The 21,829-nt window shown below is 42.2% G+C and overlaps 1 protein-coding gene across 5 annotated transcripts in view; it reads left to right on the plus strand.

The window, feature by feature from the left end:
- The window catches only part of MTCL1 (microtubule crosslinking factor 1), a 193,290-nt gene that overhangs the window by 54,624 nt on the left and 116,837 nt on the right, over positions 1 to 21,829 (plus strand). For all 5 annotated transcript variants that reach the window (XM_088469685.1, XM_088469679.1, XM_088469680.1 and 2 more), the window contains exon 3: positions 711 to 869. In XM_088469685.1, coding sequence (XP_088325811.1) covers positions 711 to 869 — 159 coding nt within the window. The remainder of the gene's footprint in view (positions 1 to 710; positions 870 to 21,829) is intronic.

Below are 21,829 nucleotides of genomic sequence, written 5' to 3' on the forward strand. Positions count from 1 at the left end.
CCAGTATGGCGTTCTTCATATTATTTTATCAGGGAGGAGGGGCGGTGTAGTATATTTCTAATCTTTAAGGCATATGCTATTAGTCTAACGTCTAACTTTGTTTAGCAGTAACAAAGTCTTATTATGCAATGGTTGCAGAATTCCAGACCCAGCTTATCTTCATCCTTTATCTATAACAGTGTGTAGTGCAGAATGAAGACCCATGTTTATCTGTGCACTGTAATGTGACCACTGCTACACAAACCAGCAATGTACCCAGTGGGAGCTGCAGGGTTATTACATTACTACACTGTCTTGAGAAGTCATGTCTAAATGCTGCTTACATGTTATGTCCACTCCTTCACTAATGGCCATTACCTCTCACCCTTAGTATAATACTAATTAGCTGGTGGAAGTAAGGGAAGAAAGCAGGGGGCTTCATTCAAGTGTCAGATATGTGTTTATTAAGCTACAACTTGAATTATTTCTGTATGTAATAATAGTTCATTGGCCTGACATGCCCTAAACTGTGAGACAACCTGTAAGTTAATCCCACTTTCTTGTTTAAAATGTTCATGTTAACAGCAAATAAGTGCAACCACATCAAATATCATTTTATGTCGGCTAAAAAGAAATCCTCCTTAAGGTCATTGTCATTTTGTTAACACCTGCTGAATATGGTTGAGGACTTTTATTCGCTGCTCAATGTCTGTGTGTATATATGTTAACAGGTAGCCAAAGATGTATCTGTGAGATTACACCATGAGCTGGAAAGTGTGGAAGAAAAGCGAATCAAAGCAGAGGATGAGAATGAAATGTTGCGTCAGCAAATCATTGAAGTGGAAGTGTCCAATCAGGCATTGCACAACGAGCTGGACAGGACTAAAGAGGTAACAAAGTCAGTGCTGCAATGAGATACTGTACTATGTGGCAGAAGAAAGGGGATAGCTAGGTGCCTGCAGAACGCTTTGAGAGTTATATAGCTGAAGTTGGAGATTGTATACATGCAGTTAAATTCCAATCGTGTTTATCAACATGACAAATAGCGATCTGACCGATTTTGATTGGATTATTATCAGCATAATGGTCATTTGCAGACTACACACGCTGCAGTATTGCAACTGATATTGGGCAGTTGTCCCAATATGGCAGCATAAGGCCAACATAAGGGTCATATAACAACTGTATGTTTGGGCTGCAGTTGTGAAGGTTGTAGAGACACTAACTCATATTTGCCTACTTTTGAAAAAGCATTTCAGGGAGATTGTGAAAGCAGCACCTATGAGCGTGGCATTAAAGTGGGCGTGTACTGCTACATCTGAGAGGTGGCTCATAATACTGACTTACATCCAAATGTAAATGAGCCCCAAAGCCGTTAGTAAGATCTACTTGTTGATGAAAACACACTGATACTTTTTAGAAAATGCATGTAGCCATAGGGATCATTGTGTCTTATAACCAATGCAGGGCAATGATACTAATGATCCCATTTGAATGTATATATCTCTGTTTAATTTTATTTTTTTATATATATAACTGCTTCATAATGGGGGTAAGGCACAATCAGGGAGATTGCTACTATTTCAGGGAGTCAGGGAGAGTGCCACTATTTCAGGGAGTCAGGGAGATTGCTACTATTTCAGGGAGTCAGGGAGATTGCTACTATTTCAGGGAGTCAGGGAGATTGCTACTATTTCAGAGAGTTTCCCTGACAATCAGGGAGAGTTGGCAAGTATGCACTAACTACAGTATTTCCATCAGTGTGGGGAGTGCTCAATAGGAAAATTAGGTTTTTATGGTACTTTTAATTTGGATATGATCTTATTGTATTCACTCCTCATTTCTGCATATTTTGGATATATCTATCATTGAGTGTGTTGATCTTATATGACATACCACTTGTCCAATGTCATAATGTGAGGGGAGTGGAGACCACAGACTGAGAGCTAGATAGTGGGAGGAGCAGGATACGTAACAGCAGGGTAGTCTCCTGATACAGCAAGACTATAGTGCCCCCACCATATGAAAAGAAGTTCTTTATATCCAACTTGTTTGTGCCTGGTGGAAATTGAATCAACTTTTACTTATTAACAGGCATAGGAAGTTTATGCCAATACGGGTTGAGTTTCCCATTTTCAAAATGCTTGGGACCAGGTTTATTTTGGATAACGGAATATTCCGTATTTTTGAATTTGTGCATACCATAATGAGATATCTTGGGAATGGGATGTAAAACTAAACACATAATGCAGTTATGTTCTATATACACATTATACACACAGACTGCAGGTAATTTTATACAATATTTTCAATAATGTTGTGCCATAAACAAAGTTTGTGTACATACTGTACATGAAATTCATTTATGTTTCATATACACCTTATACACAGAGCCTGAATGTAATTTTATACAATATTTTTAATTATTTTGTGCCAAAGTGTGTGTACACTGAACCATCAAAAAGCAAAAGGTGTCACTATCTCAGTCATGCTAAAAAAATCCATATTTTGGAATATTTGGATATGGGAGACTCAACCTGTATATGTTTTATTTAGGAAGGTCATATTTGAGAAACAGTCTATTTCGGGCGGAAACATGCTGAATCAAACTGATACAATAATAGTACAGTTTGCATATTTTCACATGTTTTCACTTATTTTTTGCATCCCTTCCTATGTCTACTTATTAGTAGTTAATACTCTGCAGCACCTCGTATGTGGGAACAACATCCGTGTATATATTTATTTAGTAACAGTATTAAAAGATTGAAGGGGAGATGTATCAAGGAGAGATATATCAAGCCTTTAATAGCGATAAAGTGGAGAAGTTGTCCAAAACAACCAATCAGCTTCTAACTTTCATTTCATAGACTGCTAGATAAATGACAGTTAGAAGCTGATTGGTTGCTTAGGCCAGTTCTCTCTCCGAGCCTTGATACATCTCTCCCTGAGTTTTAACTAATTAAATAATGTATTTATTTTATAGATGTTCTGCATAAAGTAGTATGATAAAACTTGACTGTAGCTTGGAAGATACAGTAAACTATTCTATATAACATGTTTTATACAGTTTATACTGTTTTTGTATCTTTATACTGCCTAATATCTGTACTGTTAGATCAACATAAGTAGAGTAAATGGGAATAGTCTCTGTACGTGTTCTGAATTTGGGCGCTTCTGTCATCTGGCAGCACAGGGACCAGTATATACCATAGCCAGATTGCAGCCACACAATGTAGGCAACAATGGGCTATCAAGGGTTGTATCTTGCAGCTGCCACTGTAGTAAGCACCCCTGTGAAAGTGATGTGAACAGACCATGAAATGTCTCTTAGAAAGCACAATAGGTGGAAATTATTCAAGCCTATTAAGGACATAGGACCTAATGGAAACATTAACTGACCTCAGTGTGTCCGTTTTACATTGTTCTGCTTTGTTACATAAGGCATTTTTTTGTAATACATTATTTCTCTAAGGACACTTTACAGCTGTGTGATAAGATATTTGTTGGTAATTAGCCCTGATTAACTCTATAACTGCCCCTGTAGAAACTGTAGACACTTGTTTCAGTTCAAAGGGGGGAATTCACTTGTTTTGTGGGCACCCAAACATAATGAGTGCCCGTCTGAGCAATTCAGTTGTGCCACCCATAGGGCGTGAGTGCTACGTGTGTGCACCCAGAAGCACCACTTTGCGCTGCTAAAGCCATCTTAAGCAAATAGCCAACGGCACCAAGTCTGTTGCCGGTGGCTATTTGCGCCTTAATGGAGCAACAATTAAATTAGTCAGAGCCGTTGGGGAAAACTATTGAATCGCCCCTAGTATGTCTGATAAAAATCTTTATTTTTATTTAATGATTAGCTTGCTTACGTCTACCATCTATGTTATGTCTATATCATTTTCATTTTCTTTTTTTTTTATTTTGTTTTACATTTTTCCTGAAGTGCCCCCTACCAGGAATCTGCAGACAGTGGGTAATGAATTCAGTCTCATCTTGTCTGGTGTTTTTTTTTTTTTAATCTTGTCTCCAAAGCCTGAGACATCATTAATACCAGGCAACCATGAACATGTCAAAATTTGGCTCAGTGTCACCAAGGGGTTATTATATAGTCTCTGTAAAATATATTAGGATTAACAAAAGGAAATAAATATTGATCATAATAGATGTTGGAGAGCATTCCCATTACTTCATTTGTTATTATTATTATTATTATTATTATTATTATTATTATTATTATTATTACTGTTTTGTGAATTTTGTAATATTCTGCTAAGGGTTGTTGGAAAATAAACATTCTAATATACTTACAACAGCAATAAGTCATTATGCACACAGGACTGTAATGATAATAATAACTGTATGCCACGAGTAGTCCGCACTTTCATTTAGTCAGATCAGTCTTATCCTCAACTGACCTATCACGTCACTAGCAGCTGGCGATCCCTTCACCATGGAGATATACTTACACACTATGTGCAAAGGAGCAACATACATAAAATAAAAGTAAACAGTGATGCATGAAAGCTTCACAACAGTGGTTTTATTTTCAGTTACATGAATTTCCAAAGTGTTACAATATTTCTCCTTTATGCTGTATTACATGTTAATACATAGAAACTGTGACCCAGGGGTATTTATCATTAAATGTATATACACAAGTTCTAAAAAGCATAGTCACCATATAGCACACTAGCGTAACATCAGTCTGGTTATCATGAGGAAGCAGAGGGGACAGCAGCTATAACCCAGCCTAACAAGAAATGTAGAATTATCTTTCCCTGCTACGCAGCTGTTAGAACTTATTTGGTGTCTTCTTTTGTTTTGGACTCATGCTGTTGATACTGCCAGGAAAACCTCCAGACAGTTGCCTTGTTGGGCTTCAGATGCCATTGGGGGCAGCCCTGCTGAATACCACAAAGCACAGGGAGGATTAAATGCAGGGTAGCAGCTGCACAGGGATTTGTTATGAATAGTTTAAATGGTTTTGTTAAAAGAGTGAATGGAGCAAAGCTGCCTGGAAGAGAAAAGGCGAGAGGGGGTTGGGGTCTCGTCTATGCTGAAGCCGCACTCACAGCTGACAGACACTCCTTATTAGTAATGATAACAGACCGCTCCAGTGATTTGACATGTGATGAGATTTCCATGTCTAACACTTTAATCCAGTCCACAACTACCTACAAACTTCACACAAATGTCTATTTTCAGAAGGATCTTTCTGCTCACAAAACACCTGGGAGAAGAAAAACAGCAGAGGGTTCCTCTATGTATTGTTATACCTGTGTTACAGTAACATCCTTTGGGGTTTTGGTTTAAATGTCACCTCCTTTATGACTTCAATAGTTCTGTATTACATGCAATTTAGAGAATTGACAGTATGTCTCCAGGGCGTCAGGAAATGTCAAGTGGTCTACGATGTGACACGAGCCATTAGAAACCTACAAACTTCGTGTTTGCAGAATGTATCTTATTTGCCATTTTAAAGGATTTTCATTTGGACATATTATAGGTGGCTAATCTGTGTGTGAAGTGATTATTTATATTTGGAGCACACCTGGAAATACACTTTTCTGCCAAAATGCAACATGCTGGTGCAAACCCGGCCAGAGTCTTGTATAAGCTGAGACCTGATCTCTGCCAGCTCTGAGCTGATGCCAAATATTAATCCTGGGGCCATGCAAGGAAAGACACTGGTTGCTGCACTGATACACTAGTGCCCTGGAGTTCATGTACACTATGTTTAAACCAGAATGTATAAACAAAACAAAAACATGCAAAACCCCCCCCACAAAATTGCTGTTTCTGAGTTGAGCAAAACAAAGAAATGAAGTAACTTCGTACCTTAGCAAACCATGTTGCAATGATGGGTGAGCAGCATTTGTTGGTTAAATGCACAAGCAACCAGTATTTACCCTGCAGGAAAAAAACATGAATGTATTTGCACCCCTTGCATTGTAATATGGTTTGTCCAGATGCAAAGTTACTTGCTCATTTTCTCGCTTCACTCCTAACTCAGAATTAGGCCTAAGGTCTATTAATCAGATTATTATCAGACCATCTTAATAGGGTTCTCCATTTTCCCCACCCTCTCAAAGTCTTACATGTTAATAGAGATACTACCCACTAATAAGTGAGCTCCAGCGCTGACAGATATCAGTGCTCTCCTCCTGACTGTAAGCTGTCATACATACATCACTTGACTGGGTTCTCAGGTTTCAGTTTCCCTGCACTCCCTTGCCACCTGGTGCTCATTTTCATCTGCTATATACAGTATTAGGAGAGCTCATACTATACTGTACCATCACAGTGCAGCATATTATAACCAGTTACAGTGACAGTGAAATGCTGGGAAACCAGAACATTGCTATCCAACACACAGCCAAGATTATACTGTACAAAATTTACCAGTATGGCTAGTGTCGTCTATTACAGTATGCTATGACAAGGGGGTTTAATAGGGAGAAATATTTGATGAACCCACTGGGGAAAAGAATAGAAAACACACAGTAATATATGCCAGCTCTACATCATTTACATTTTCTGGGTTTATTTATTTTCTGGGTTTATTTTGTTTGTATGTTTGCCTTATTTTGTTCAATAGATGTTACAAAAGTATCACTTTGTTTTTAGTTTGGCCTTGTTGTTATGCTGTATAAAGTGGATACGATATTTATGACCACAATGCGACAGGCTGTTACTTGTATCCGTTTGTGTTTTTCACATGCAGTATAAAACTAGAAGGTCTTGTCATTTCACATTATCAGCATCTAATGTAATGTGCCAGGGAATGGGCTGAGTAGGACGTACAGTAGAATTCCACTGATGGTTTCTTGGCAAGAGCAGATTGTGGCGTCTACACTGGCTGCAGAAATAATGTGAGAGCACTCAACCATCATCAGTACACAGTCAGCAATAAGTCAGTATTAATACATATTAGTACATTCACTTTATTAAACATCATATTTTCAACAAACTTCTAAAATTGTTTTTTTCTTCTGTAGAGGAAAAGTTATGTATCAACTTATTTCTGTGAAAAATAAACGTAAACAGATGTTCTCTGCTTACATGCATACAGATTGTACAGATGTGTCCACATACATCTATCATCTGTGCTCTACAAGTTGCAGTACACATAATGCGTGAACGCCGTGTGACTTAGTAGCGCCAAGCGTCTTTTCATTCAACTTTTTCCCTGAAAATGCGTCTTATTTGCAAAGTGATGCAAATAGTAGGCATATGCTGATTAAAATGATATACGGCATGGCTATATTCTGTGTGTGACTGCGGTTTTATCATCATGCAAAATGCTGCGTTACAGTTTCAGGGACTGTGACACTGCACCGTAGCGTTTCGCATGCAGATAAACCTGCAGTCACACACAGAATATAGGCATGCTGCATATCATTTTACTCAGCATAAACTGCTTGTCTGTCCTATTCACACCACTTTGTTTAACGCGTAAGGAAGCTAGATGTATGTGGACACATCTTTACACAGATAAACACATATGTTGATGTATCCAGTGCATTTTACCTATAAGTTATACACTTGTTGACTGACTTAGAATGTTTTCCTGCTTTATGTGTTTATTTTATTACTAATACCCCAAAAGTCAAATTTCTGAAAATTGCTGTGCGAAATTATAGGCTAATGCTGCAGCCGGCTGGGAATGTATTGAAGCGCCCACCGACGGCTATGCAGATCCAAGCAAGTGCATACAAATACACAGATAATAGGTCACCTGAGTAACCCTATGGTCACGCAGAATAGCTGCCTGAACTGAGACGCAGGAACCACTTTGTCAGGGTACGGGATCGCAGATGCAGGCTATGACATGCTCCAAAAACGTCCGTGACACACTTGCGTTTTTTGTGGCCCCTCCCCATTACCTCCCCCAAACTGTTCCTGACTGTCAATCACTTTGCAAAGAAATCTTCACTGTGAGCGGCATAGCGAAGGTACCTTGGCTTGTGCACAGTGCGACTGTGACGCATGCACAGTCGACATATAATCGCTCAACTGTGTAAATATGGGCATAGCGTACATCTTTGAATCAGGCCCAGAGACCACACTTGCATATTCTCCCAGAATGTCTACAACGTTTGGAAATTACCCCTGGACTCCCAGGATAGCAGAACACCCTCCTGTATCCCTAGGAAATCGGCAGGAGCTTATAGATATTTGTGCATTATATAGCACCACCATATTCTGCATCACTGTACAGTAAGGGGGACTGGAAATACAATAACCAAAGTGAGAAGACCCTATTCTCTAGAAACTGAAATCCATAGAACTGCTCAACAGATCATTGAATGTTTGTGCACAAATACTAATCTGTAGTATATGAATGCTGCCACTCTTCCTATTCATAACATTGGAGCAGAAGATTTGCACAGAGTTTTGTCAGTATAGCTGTGCTGCTGCCTGGGCCCTTTACAGTACACAGAGCATAGTAATAAATCATTTTGTCTAGGAGTCAGATCACTGATGAAAATTGTCTGGTCAGTTCGGGCTGGCTGCAGAGAATCCTCTTGTGTATGTGAGCAGATTATGACACAAGTATCTAGAGACGCCCTGTCTAATCCTGGGATCAGGGCTGAGTGTTGTAGGTTTCCTCCAATTGCTCTATGTTATCTGCTGACATTGATGTTGGCACTATGGAGTGGGGAATAGACAAAAGCTCTGACTGCTAGGAAACCTATATTACCAAGTATTATCAGATACATACAGTGCCAATAAAATACATACATAAGTTGCACACAAGTCCATTTTGAGAGTGGCTTCCCAAGCTCCAGTCCAATCAGAACAAAGTGACCTGATGGAACTCTTGCGGATAGGTGCCAAACCGTTGATGGATGCCAGGATCTGCTGGGACTTGTAATGCCGCAAGGCGGATCTGGGAGGATCATCAGTGCTATAATCATGGAGCTTGTTTTCCCTACATCTATTTTGTGATTCTGATTCCCCTATGGCGTTCAGACATGCGCTAAACAAGCTCTGATTGCGTTCCTCTATGACAGTGGGACTGCATGCAGTGAGTTACCATATTATAGTGGGACCAGCATAGCCTGTCATAGCCTGCTGGTGGCTGAGGCTCTAGAGGAGGATCACATGCATTTTGTCCATCTGGTTGGAGGAAGGGAGTGGGTTTTACACCCTTTTTTAATAGTTATTTCATCCTTTCTCTAATAACTATGTTTTAATCATCATTATATTGTTGTGCACACTTAACCTGCTATTTAAAGCAACAACCACCAATCAGCACACAGTATGAGACTAGCCTCCAGCTGAACGGAGTGTGCATAAAAACTGTTGACCGCGAGCGCCCACGATGCACAGCCAACAATAACATGACTGTAATAGATAATGAATTACCATAGACCGCCTGAGTGTCCTAAGAACAGACACCTGTGTCTAACAATTATGATGTACTCAGTGAAACTGAAGCAGAATACTTATGTTAATGCAGGAGAGGAAATAGAATGGTTCCTAAGGGAAAAGTTTACTATTGTCTATGGGCCTGATTCAGCAAGGATCGCTATTGCAATCGTGTACGCAGACGGGCGATTATTGCATCTTGCGTATGCAGTGCACGTGCGCGAATACTTAATTGCGATCACACTGCGATCACGCAGAGCAATTGACAGACGGAGAGCATTTGGGGGTGGTGACGGGGGATGGTCGGAGAAAGCAGGCATGCCAGTGCGTTTGAATGCCGTTACAGGGGCGTGCATAAATTAGCCATTGCAATGCCATACGTAGCTTGTGTATTCACTGCATACAGGTACGTTAGCAATTTATAAGTGAGGTCTGACCTGGCATAATTGTGCGAGAGGCTCCAATGTACTTCTATGTTACCGATGTATTGGATGGATTGCAAGGTATTACGGATTTTTGAGAGCGGAGGGTGGGCGTCTGCATGTTGTCCTTGCGAGTGCTTTGCGGTTGCAATTATTAGCATACTTTTGCAGCAGAACTGCGTGCGCGATTGCAGATGTGATGGCATCAGCGATCCTTGTTGAATAAGCCCTATGTTTTGAAGTCTCCATTCTCAATTTCCCCAAAGTCTGATTTATTTACCAGTAAATGTGCACTTACCTATCAAGTTTGATCAACCTAGTATAAATTAGACATTGAAAGCAATTATTTGTATTTTTGCAGTTCCATAAAAAAAAATCCACAACATTTGTGACGCACCGAGGAAAGCACATACTCCTTTTTAAAAGTTGTAGGAGATTAAAACTTGAAAAAACCTATACAAATACAAAGTCCCAGTATAAAGCTGGCCAAGCATGGGCTAATCCACTTGCTTGGCACAAGCGCCAGATGACAATTTGGCCGCACACATAGAACCTATTTTAGAGTTAAGCTCAAAGCAAGAATAAGGAGCAAATGTGCTCCTGCACAAACCATGAGCACTGCAGGGGTGCAGATGCATTTCTTTATATTGTATGGAGGGTAAATACTGGCTGCTTTTGTTTGTGGTATGCAAATACTGGACAGCTTTGTTTTTACATACAATTTAGAATTGAGCTAGGACATGCCCAACTTTAAATCTGAACACTAATTTTAAATTTGCTCCCCCTGCAGGCCAGCGTGGTTTTGCCAAGGTGCAAATCTGCAATTGTTTTTTGCTTTGCTCCTAACTGCAAATGATGCCCATAACAAATTAGCCTCTCGGGCCAAGGTGTCAGATCACTTTCTGGATTATTGGGGCCCAAAAATGACACACACAGGTTATTATCTCTAATCTGCAGTCATTGTCCAACTGCATTTAGTAACAATATTGATTTAATCAGTTTGCATGGGATTGTCAGACACCAAGGCAGTTTTTGGGATATATCAGGTCAGTTGCCCAATACAGACTATAATATTGCCGTTTCTGTGGCCAGCATAAAATGGAGTACCACCCACTAAAGACTCAAATCTGAGGCTGTAAACATGTTTTGACTATCAGACGGGGTTTATTACACAATGTCTGGATGACTTAAAGTAGATGTACAACAGATTTTGAAGATAATGGTGACTATTGTCCTTCATAAGTAGATGAAATTGCTTTTTCTGGATTAGGCCCCTGTAATAATCTTTACCCTTCTCTTGCTGGCACAGTGCTCGCAGTTGGGCACACTTTTCTGTGTTATGAGTAAAGTTGGAGTCATGCAGAGCTGGAAGGGGTAATTAGCTTTGTGTTATTCATTATTCATTGCGAGTTTTTCATTTTCTCTTCCAGCTAAATGAAAGATACATTCTTATTCTATTACACAGCCTGTTTAATTGTCTTTTGGTTCTTAATGATAATCATTAACAACAAATCAAAGGTCACCTCTAATGAACCAATAATCAATAGATATATAGGGTTAGCCCATCCTCCACTGACAGTAAGTATATGGATACCATTATATGCAGAAGAGCACCTAATAAGCTAACTGACCTGGCACAGTGATCTCTAAAAGCAACAACATAAAACCCCTTTTATTACACCAATAAGATGCCATATCAATCTTCTTTGGTAAAGACATTATACTGTCATGGGTCATCTGTTCTTATTGGTGCATTATAGCTTATTGAAATAACTAATTATTATGTTACATTGATGATTGATACATGCAGCAGGCTGTGATAATTAAAGCTGTAGTAATGAGCCCTTGCTATTCACTTTCAATATAGGGATTAGTGATCGTAATGGTGCATACACACGGTCAGATAAACTTGACGATTTAAATGATAAAGATCATATCGTTATTGTTAAAATCGTTTAGTTTATGGCCCCCTCAAACGACCAAACGATGGTCGATGCGTGGGCACGAATGGTCGATAACGATATCGACCATTGCCCGTGCATGCAGGCCAACTTGGTCGATATCGACCAGGTTAAGCCTGTTAACTAATGGGACCCGCGATCGTTGATCCCGGGTCGTTATAGTAGTTGGGGGGTTGCTGCATGTGCTGGATGTTCGATCCAGCATATGCAGGACGATCAGATAACGATCATTATCGTTATCTGACCGTCGAGTAGTATGACCGTGTGTAGCCTCCATTATATGTATTTCAGTTCACAGTTCTGATTGCATGTAAAAACAAGAAGACTGGTGGCAGAACTGAAGATAGTACTGCTGTCCTGTTTGGGGTAAGGTATTGTAAAACATAATTACAGTACAGGCTGAGTCTCCCATATCCAAATATTCCAAAATACAGAATATTGCGAAATACATAATTTTTTTAGCATGACTGAGTTAGTGAAACCTTTGCATTTTGATGGTTCAGTATACACAAACTTTGTTTAAGGCACAATATTATTACAAATATTGGATAACATTACCTTCATGCTTTGTGTATAAGGTGTATATGAAACATAAATTAATTTTCTGTATGTACACAAACTTTGTTTGAGCCACAAAATTATTGAAAATATAGTATAAAATGACCTGTAGGTTGTGTATAAGGTGTAAATAATATATAAATGCATTCTGTGTTCAAATTTGGGTCTCATACCCAAGATATTTCATTATAGTTTGCAAATATTCCAAAATACGGAATATTCCGATATCCAAAATACCCCTGGTCCCAAGCATTTTGGATATGGGAGACTCAACCTGTAATTTTTTTCTGTTTGTGAAACACATATTTATTGCAGAGCAAAGTTAAAGTTAGTGGGACCCCCTTTGGTAAAACAAAATGAGGAACTATTAAGACCCTAGATAGTTTAAAGCAAGGTTCTTACACTCACTTACAAAGCCCTCAACCAACCCTCTCCCATTTACATCTCTGATCTCATCTCACTTCACACTCCTATCCGCCCACTTCGCTCCATAAATGCGTGCTGCCTCTCCTGCCAACTGGTTACTTCTTCCCACTCCTGCCTCCAAGATTTTGCCCATGCTGCTCCCTACCTCTTGAACTCTCTTCCTCTCCCTATTAGACTCTCCACCTCTCTACAAATCTTCAAACGAGCTCTCAAGACCCACTGCTTCATCATAGCTTTCCAGCTCTCATCCTAACCTACTGCTTCATGCTTCTTCCTCCCTGTATTCCCCTTTTGTGTCAATCCCTGACTGTCTGCCACTTTCCTTTAGAATGTAAGCTCTCACGAGCAGGGCCCTCTTCCTTCATGTGCTTCTCCTTCCCTTTCTCATATGATCATCCACTCCAAACTGAAGCCCTGCTGCTTTTGAGTGTTATGATCGGTATTGCAGCAATGTTTATAAACTAGGGGGTTGATCCTATTAGCCGCAAAGATCTCGCCGGCGCGAGTCATCTCGGCAATGGCCGCACTTTACGGCAGCCTGGATTCACGGAATTTTGTTTGCAGTGAAATTCCGCAAATTAAGGCTCGGAGCAGGCCGCGAAAGGTACGAGGTGCCGGTCCGTTGCTGGCGTTTTAACGCCATTGCAATGGCAACTTGCACCCCTTGCGGCTAATTGGATTGAGGGCTTAGCCCTTGTCCTGCATTGTTTTGTATTGTAAAGGGGATTATTCATTACACGACTTTTTGAACGATCTGACCAAAGTCGTGTAATGGATAGCCGGCAAGGACCAGCGATGCGCGTGCACGCTGGGTCCTTGCCGACCCCGACTATCTACAGAACATGCTGGTCAACCTGATGATGCTTGTCAGGTTCCCAATGTTCTGAGATAGGAAGCCAGGATCCTGCACTGAAAGACATTCAGCATCGCACACGGCGACCTGAAGGACTGAACGCTAGGCATTCACTTTTTCAGGTCGCCTAATGGGTCCCTTAAGTCGCTATTTTCTTGTCTGCTGATTTGTTTATGTACTTTGTGAGGCGCTGCGAAACCCTTGTGGCACCTGTGACACAGTCAGATTAGGAGGTCCCTCTCCTGGGTAGGGGACTCCTTCCTTACACACACACAGCAGCAGGGAAGCAGCACACCAGTCTGGAAGCGAGTACAAGCTGGTCGGCGCCAGTCTTTATTGTGCAAAACAGAAATAACAAAAGAAACCATAAACATAAAACCTAGCCCTGGCCGGGCTCTAACTTTACAGGTGGTTCCCTCACTACCAGAACCTGGCAGGGCCTAATGCCCTCACCAGCAAACAAGGCACAGCACAACACTCACAGTTAGGTTTTCCAGTGTCTCTGAGCAAACTCCCTGTCTGCTCTCCCAGGTGAGACCATCAGCCCTAAACAAACTAGGCTTATATTGGCCACTCTCAGGTGGAAAACTAACAAGCCTGTTACCAGGCTGCGAGAACCAAAACCTGGAGTGGCCGTGGGTGGAGCCCTCCCTCTCCTCTCACCCACAACCCCCAGGTCCCAAACCGGCTTTTCAAAAAGCCGAAACTCAAGCCTGCTACACTGCAGACTTTCTCCTGGGGGTTTAAAACACAAAAGACAGGAATCTGGGACAAATGTACCTGCCACAGACCACTTTACCAGTGATCCTATCACATATCCCCCCCCTTTGTTTCGACCTGTGGGGCGGAACAACTGAAGCCCCCAAACAATGAACGCGTGACAACGCGTCAGCATTGGCCAGCTGGCTTCCTGGCCTGTGTTCCACTGAAAATTTAAAAGTTTGTAACGCCAAGTACCATCTTGTAATTCTCGCATTACTGTCCTTATTTTCAGACATCCACTTCAGAGGGGCATGGTCAGTGATCAATTTGAACTTTCTTCCGACCAAGTAGTACCTGAGAGCCTCTAACGCCCACTTTATGGCCAACGCCTCCTTCTCCACTGTGGCATAGTTTCTCTCATGTACATTCAACTTTCTGCAAGAGAGAAAATAGGGTGTTCCTCACCCTCCTTGTTCTGGGACAGGACTGCTCCTACACCTACTTCTGATGCATCGGTTTGTACTATGAATTCCCTTTCAAAATTAGGAGTCATCAGGACTGGTTGGGAACACAACGCTACTTTCAACTCCTGAAAAGCTTTCTCTGCCTCAGGACTCCATTCTACCATGACTTTTTGTTTGCCTTTGGTCAGGTCAGTCAGTGGGACTGCCATGGTGGCAAAGTTGGGTATAAACCTCCTGTAGTACCCCGTAATTCCCAAGAAGGCTCTCACCTGCTTCTTATTCAGAGGCCGTGGCCAGTTTTGTATGGCATCAACTTTATTGAGCTGAGGCTTTATCAGGCCTCTGCCAATGGTGTATCCCAGATATTTTACTTCCTCCATGCCTAGACAACACTTTTTTGGGTTGGCTGTCAAACCTGCCTTATAGATGGAGTCCAACACTGCTTGTACCCTGGGTAAGTGAGACTGCCAATCAGGACTATGAACGACCATGTCATCCAGATAAGCAGCCGCATACTGTCTATAGGGCCTTAGAATCCTGTCCATCATTCTTTGGAAGGTAGCAGGTGCCCCATGTAGCCCGAAGGGCAACATCTTGTACTGAAACAAGCCCTCTGGCGCTGAAAAAGCTGTCTTTTGTTTGGCGCTCTTGGTTAACGGTACTTGCCAATACCCTTTGGTTAGGTCAAGAGTGGTTTAATACCTTGCCGTCCCTAGTCTCTCAATCAGTTCATCTACTCTTGGCATCGGGTAGGCATCGAATTTTGAAACACTGTTCAACTTTCGGAAGTCATTGCAGAAACGCACACTCCCGTCGGGCTTTGGAATCAACACAATGGGACTTGACCATTCACTATGTGATTCTTCGATAACCCCTAACTCTAGCATATTTTTAATTTCTTTCGACACCGATTCTCTTTGTGCTTCTGGTAACCTATAGGGCTTTAGATTAACTTTAACCCCTGGGTCAGTGATGATGTCATGTTTAATGACCGAGGTTTTCCCAGGTACGTCAGAGAACAGCACCCTATTTCTAATCAGAAACTCCTTGACCTCTTGTTGTTGAATTGCCGACAGGGTTTTTGCCACTGTCACTTCGGGAACTAAGGGCCCTGGATTTACTGGAGGGGCTCGGACGGCCGACAGTACCGTTCTATCTTTCCAGGGCTTTAACAGATTTATATGGTATATCTGTTCCGGCTTTCTTTTCCCCGGCTGGTAAACTTTGTAATTGACCTGCCCCACTCTTTCTAAGATTTCAAAGGGCCCTTGCCATTTAGCCAAAAATGTATTTTCCACAGTGGGAACCAACACTAACACTCTGTCCCCAGGAGCAAAGCTGCGTAACCGGGCATTGCGGTTGTATACCCTCTGCTGTGCCTGTTGAGCCTGTTCCAGGTGCTCTCTCACTATCGGCACTACCGCAGCAATTCTCTCCTGCATTTGAGAAACATACTCAATCACCATTTTGTAAGGACTAGACTGCCCCTCCCATGGCGCTTTGGCAATGTCTAGTAACCCCCTTGGGTGTCTCCCCTACAACAAGTCGAAGGGTGAAAACCCGGTGGAGGACTGGGCAACTTCTCTTATGGCCAACAATAAATACGGCAATAAGTAATCCCAATCCCTACCATCCTTGTCGACCACTTTCCTAAGCATGTGTTTTAACGTCTTGTTAAACCTCTTGACCAGCCCATCGGCATAACTCTTTCATGACTTTGGACATAAACGGTGTACCCTGGTCAGTTAGTATCTCCTTAGGTATACCCAGCCTGCTAAAGACATGAACTAGCTCTCTGGCAATGGTCTTGGTTGACGTATTGCGCAACGGGATCGCTTCAGGGTACCTGGTAGCGTAATCCATTATGACCAGAATATACTGGTGTCCCCTGGCAGACTTCATTAAGGGTCCAACCAAATCCATCGCTATTTTTTCAAACGGCACCTCTATAATAGGCAATGGAACTAGTGGACCCTTAAAATGTGGCCTGGGAGCATGATGCTGACACTCAGGGCAGGATGCGCAAAAGTCATATACCTCTTTATGAAGCCCGGGCCAGAAAAACCTCTGCATTATTCGCTCAGTGGTTTTCTCTACCCCTAGATGGCCTGCCGTTATATGACCATGGGCCAGATCCAACACTGTTCTTCTGTAGGCTTTGGGAACTATTAGTTGTTCCACAACATCTTCGACCTTCTTGGTCACCTGATATAACAAATCCTGCCACATTGCCATGTGGGGATAGGACAAAGGACTATCAGGGTCTACGGGTTTACCATCAACTACTTTTACATTCTCCCTGGCTTTTACCAAAGTAGGGTCATTCAACTGCTCCACGGCAAAGACCTCTCTTCTGACCTCTAAATCAGGCAGACGATCACCTGGCCCAACAACACTTCCCACCTCAATGGGAGGCACATCAGTTGGCGGGCCACCGTCACGCTCCGCATTCTCTAGTTCGCCAATCATAGTAGAAAAAGGGAATAACTCTTGACTCAGAAGAAACTCCCTCCTCCACTACATCGACAACCTTCTCAAATGGATCGGGGTTGTTCATCTCTGGAACAAAACGGCTTTCCCACACTCACAAATTGGGTATCTGTCCCTTTAATTTTTAAATGGAAAGTTTTCCTCTCGCTGCAACTTCAGTGTGTGTGGATGCCCGCATTCTCCACCATATTGTGACACAGTCAGATTAGGAGGTCCCTCTCCTGGGTAGGGGACTCCTTCCTTACACACACACAGCAGCAGGGAAGCAGCACACCAGTCTGGAAGTGAGTACAAGCTGGTCGGCGCCAGTCTTTATTGTGCAAAACAGAAACAACAAAAGAAACCATAAACATAAAACCTAGCCCTGGCCGGGCTCTAACTTTACAGGTGGTTCCCTCACTACCAGAACCTGGCAGGGCCTAATGCCCTCACCAGCAAACAAGGCACAGCACAACACTCACAGTTAGGTTTTCCAGTGTCTCTGAGCAAACTCCCTGTCTGCTCTCCCAGGTGAGACCATCAGCCCTAAACAAACTAGGCTTATATTGGCCACTCTCAGGTGGAAAACTAACAAGCCTGTTACCAGGCTGCGAGAACCAAAACCTGGAGTGGCCGTGGGTGGAGCCCTCCCTCTCCTCTCACCCACAACCCCCAGGTCCCAAACCGGCTTTTCAAAAAGCCGAAACTCAAGCCTGCTACACTGCAGACTTTCTCCTGGGGGTTTAAAACACAAAAGACAGGAATCTGGGACAAATGTACCTGCCACAGACCACTTTACCAGTGATCCTACCGCACACCATATAAATAAAGGATAATATTAATAATAATAATAATAAAGCCTGAGGATGAAGACTAATGCTGAGTTTTGATCAGACAACTTCCTATAAAGAGGAGACTACTCTTTTTCAAACAAAATTGTGTCTTCTAAGGACACCAGGGACCCGATCACTCTCTTAAGCTGGCCACACACTAGACCAGCTTACATCCAACCAGCCAACTTGATGATTGGTTGGAATGAAAATCTGGTAACGAATGGGAGTAACTGATGATCAGCAATTTGCTCCTAAATGCCAGAAAACAGATGAAAATGGTTGTTCAGGCAAGTTTGTTAAATGTTTGATCTAAACTATTTGTTCAAACAACAGTTTTGGTCAGTTTTCCAGCGTTTGGGAGGAAATTGCTGATTTAATTCCTTTCCAGATTTTCATTCCAACCAATCAACTGGTTGACTGGTTGGACAGATAATCTTTTAGATGTGTGGCCAGCTTTAGGCTGCATTAGGAATGATAGCGGAATCTGTGCGCTTTGTAAGTATTGGCCCATTGGTTTGCACCTCCCATGCTTTGCGCATTTCTGGGTTTTTGTTGTGTTTAGTGTATCATCAGATATTTACTTCTTGCACAAGATTTGTTTTGTTCGCTGCTTTAAACCAATGGTTCTATAACCTCTACTCAGAAAGTCCCAGACCTAAAACAGGTCAAACTCATGAAGGAAACTGCAGCAAGTTTATTAGTTGTATTTTCTTTTTGGGCCATATGATAATCGTTCAGCCTATTATATGACTGCTCTGAACGATTATTGTTCAATGTATAGGCATAAACGATAATCGCTCACAGCATGAAAATGGATGAAAATCTGTCAGGATCGTTTGATTTGAATATCAAACATGTCCTCTTATCTTGACTTTCTTTTAACTGCTGTGAACTGCAGATCGTGCCCACACCTCATACAGTCTATGGAGGCGCAATGATTATCGGACTTTGCTCCGCCCCGTCACAGGTCTGTTCCATTGCAGTCTATCTTTAATAGTAAATGAGTACTGGGCTGAGACGTATATTGATAAGAAAATGCCCTATTTGAAATAATGAAAGAGTTGATGGCTAGGTACTTCTGAGGTACACAGTTTCAGATATATCTTGAAAAGACAGAGGTGTTGCACCTTATGGGAGTGTCGCAGGCGTGTGGCAGGAATGTTGCCAAAAGAGGTTGTATACAAAGACAATTGATCGCTCACATTGGAGGCCATACTCTGACGGAGAATCTGCACCTCGCATGGGGCTTGTGCAAGTTTCAATGGTGCGATCGATGGCTGCGTCTAAAGATGCACCAATCGGTCCATGGATGCAGATCCTGGCCTTGCGACTCCCTGAAAATGGGGTCAACATGCTTCCACGTTTCCGGGAACCCCGGCTGCCCCCGCACCACTCTGTAAATGCCTCTGCCTATCAATCAGGCAAAGGCATAGCAGGGGCTGCGTGCGATCACGCAGGACCCGTTCTGCACATGAGCAGAGTAGGTCCTGTGCACGTGCAGCTTCCCGATAATCGTGAATCTGTGTTCATGATCATAGCAGGATATTCCCAAAGATCGTTGTTGTTAAGTTGTGTGCAGCACAATAGATGGATACCACACTGCTGTCATAAAGAAAATTCATCAGTGTTGACCTTACCTACAGTTTCTGTGATTTCATTGAGCTACTAAGAATGTTTTAATAATTTATCTTCACAGACTGCTAAATGCAGCCATGTTGACAAGAGAAACAAGTTGCTGTGTTGTGTTTATTATGATATGTATACCAGCATTGTAATGTGCTGCATAGTGGCTGCATAAAATAAACTGAATTATTGTTATTATGGAAAAATGAAAAGTAATTATTTTTGTAAGTGATGTAGATTAGATTAATTGTCTGGAACACAGATTTGTCTTTGTAGGGGTTTATATACTATTCAGTGACATTCAGGTTCTGTTTTCTGTACATGAGAAGTAGTGTGATTTTCATTATTTATCCAACAGCGACCATAATGAATCACAGTGGAGTTTGTGCTTATCTCGTAGGATTTGAGTAATAAACCAGTCTGAAAATCAGGTTAGGTGATTTACTAGTTAGAATTCTATCTTGAAAATAATTCTATTTAGATATTCCCCGGACAATGGCAGTTTGGATATGCATTAATGGAAGAGTATCAATAACGGTTTGTCTTGCCGACTTCTTGTGGCTCTCAGAGTGCAGTATAATTAGTCAGGACATTGTTAATTAATCTGGCCCAGTCTTTGCTCTCCACCCCTCTCTGAGGTGTCAGTTTTGCCATTTATTAAAAAGCACTGGACATCACCGTCGGATTGCTGTCTAAAAATGATATATCTACTAACCATCGGATTTGAGCGTGAATGCGGTTCCGACAGTGATGTTCTCCATATTATAGCCCTTTTACACTGAGCTAAAAGTCCTGGGTTGATGCTCATCAACCCGGGAGTTTTTGTCAGTGTAAATGGATCCAACTCGGGTATTTTGCAGGGTTGGCCAAGGGTCGTTCCCGTGCCACCCTGCAGTGGAAACAGCGTGATCCAGGTCACGGTGACCTGGATCGTGCCGCATGCCTGGCGATTGGACGGCTTCAGTGGCGCTTGGAGATGACGTAATCTCCAAGAGTCCACTTCAACGCCAGAAGAACCAGGTCACTGCAGACCCAGCTCCGGTGTGAACGGCGCTGACTCAGAAATATCCTGGGTCGGCGCCGGGGAAGTTCCTGGTCTGATCCGGATTGGAACCCTGTTCCAAACCTCTGGGTCAGACCTGGAACTTTGGTATAAAAGCGGTATAAATTAAAAACAGAGATATCCTGGTCTGAATCTTTGTTTATATTGTAGTAGTCTATGGAATTATGCAGTTAACTGCCTAAATACGCTTTGATGAGCCATTGCTATGAAAGACTTTGAATAAGTTGTTTCCAAGGAGCCCAGTTAATCAAACTCCGATTTAGAACCACTTTTCTCACTGGCTCAAGTAGAAAAGTACCCTCTGCTTCAGCAATCCTATTTTGTTCTCCCAGCCACACTGTCTTCTGGGTCTCCTCTAATTACTAGCCTGGTCTTGCTTTATTCTGAAGCTGGTGGCAATACATCTTTGCACAGGAAAACCACCTTATGTCAGTGACATAATAAGCATAGTCAGAGATATAATTGTTTTTTTTGGGGTGAGGGGGACAAGAATTGAGGAAGTTCCCAACTCTGATTACTAGAATTTCTCACTGAATAAAACGGAGTGTGGCTGAGCTTTAGTCATGATATCTTGCAGGATAAGAATAAATACATCTATATAATAAGCAAGAAAGCGTGTCTGTCTGTCTATATTTTTGTCCTTTATGGACCTAGCTCAAGTGGCGTATTTAGGGAGGGTCCCGCCGGCTGCGGTCCAGGACACTGGTTTCAAGTTGATCCGCACTACACAGTAACACACACACCGCCGCCAGCACTGGGTAGTACACTGCCGCTGGCATCGGGTAGTACACTAGTACTACCCGGCGCAGGTGCTTGTGTTTCAGCAGCTGCGGAGTCAGGCTGGAGCACACTCATTTTTTAACTTGCCCTGGGCTCCAAATCCCCTAGTTACACCACTGTCTAGCTCCACCAAATTTGGCATGGTGGTGTAGTTTGACCAGTATTAGGTTTTTGCCTAGGTTTGAACTTCGTCAAGGCCACACACTCACACAATTGCTAAAATTGTAGGACAGTCTTAAATTACACAGGTTCCAGGGCTGGCTCCAGTGGATATTGGCAGTCTGCCAAAAACCTGTGACAATGCAACAAAAGTATCTTTTT

The sequence above is a fragment of the Taudactylus pleione genome, unplaced genomic scaffold (genome assembly GCF_031769625.1).
Source record: "Taudactylus pleione unplaced genomic scaffold, aTauple2 ptg000093l, whole genome shotgun sequence".
Lineage (NCBI taxonomy): Eukaryota > Metazoa > Chordata > Amphibia > Anura > Myobatrachidae > Taudactylus > Taudactylus pleione.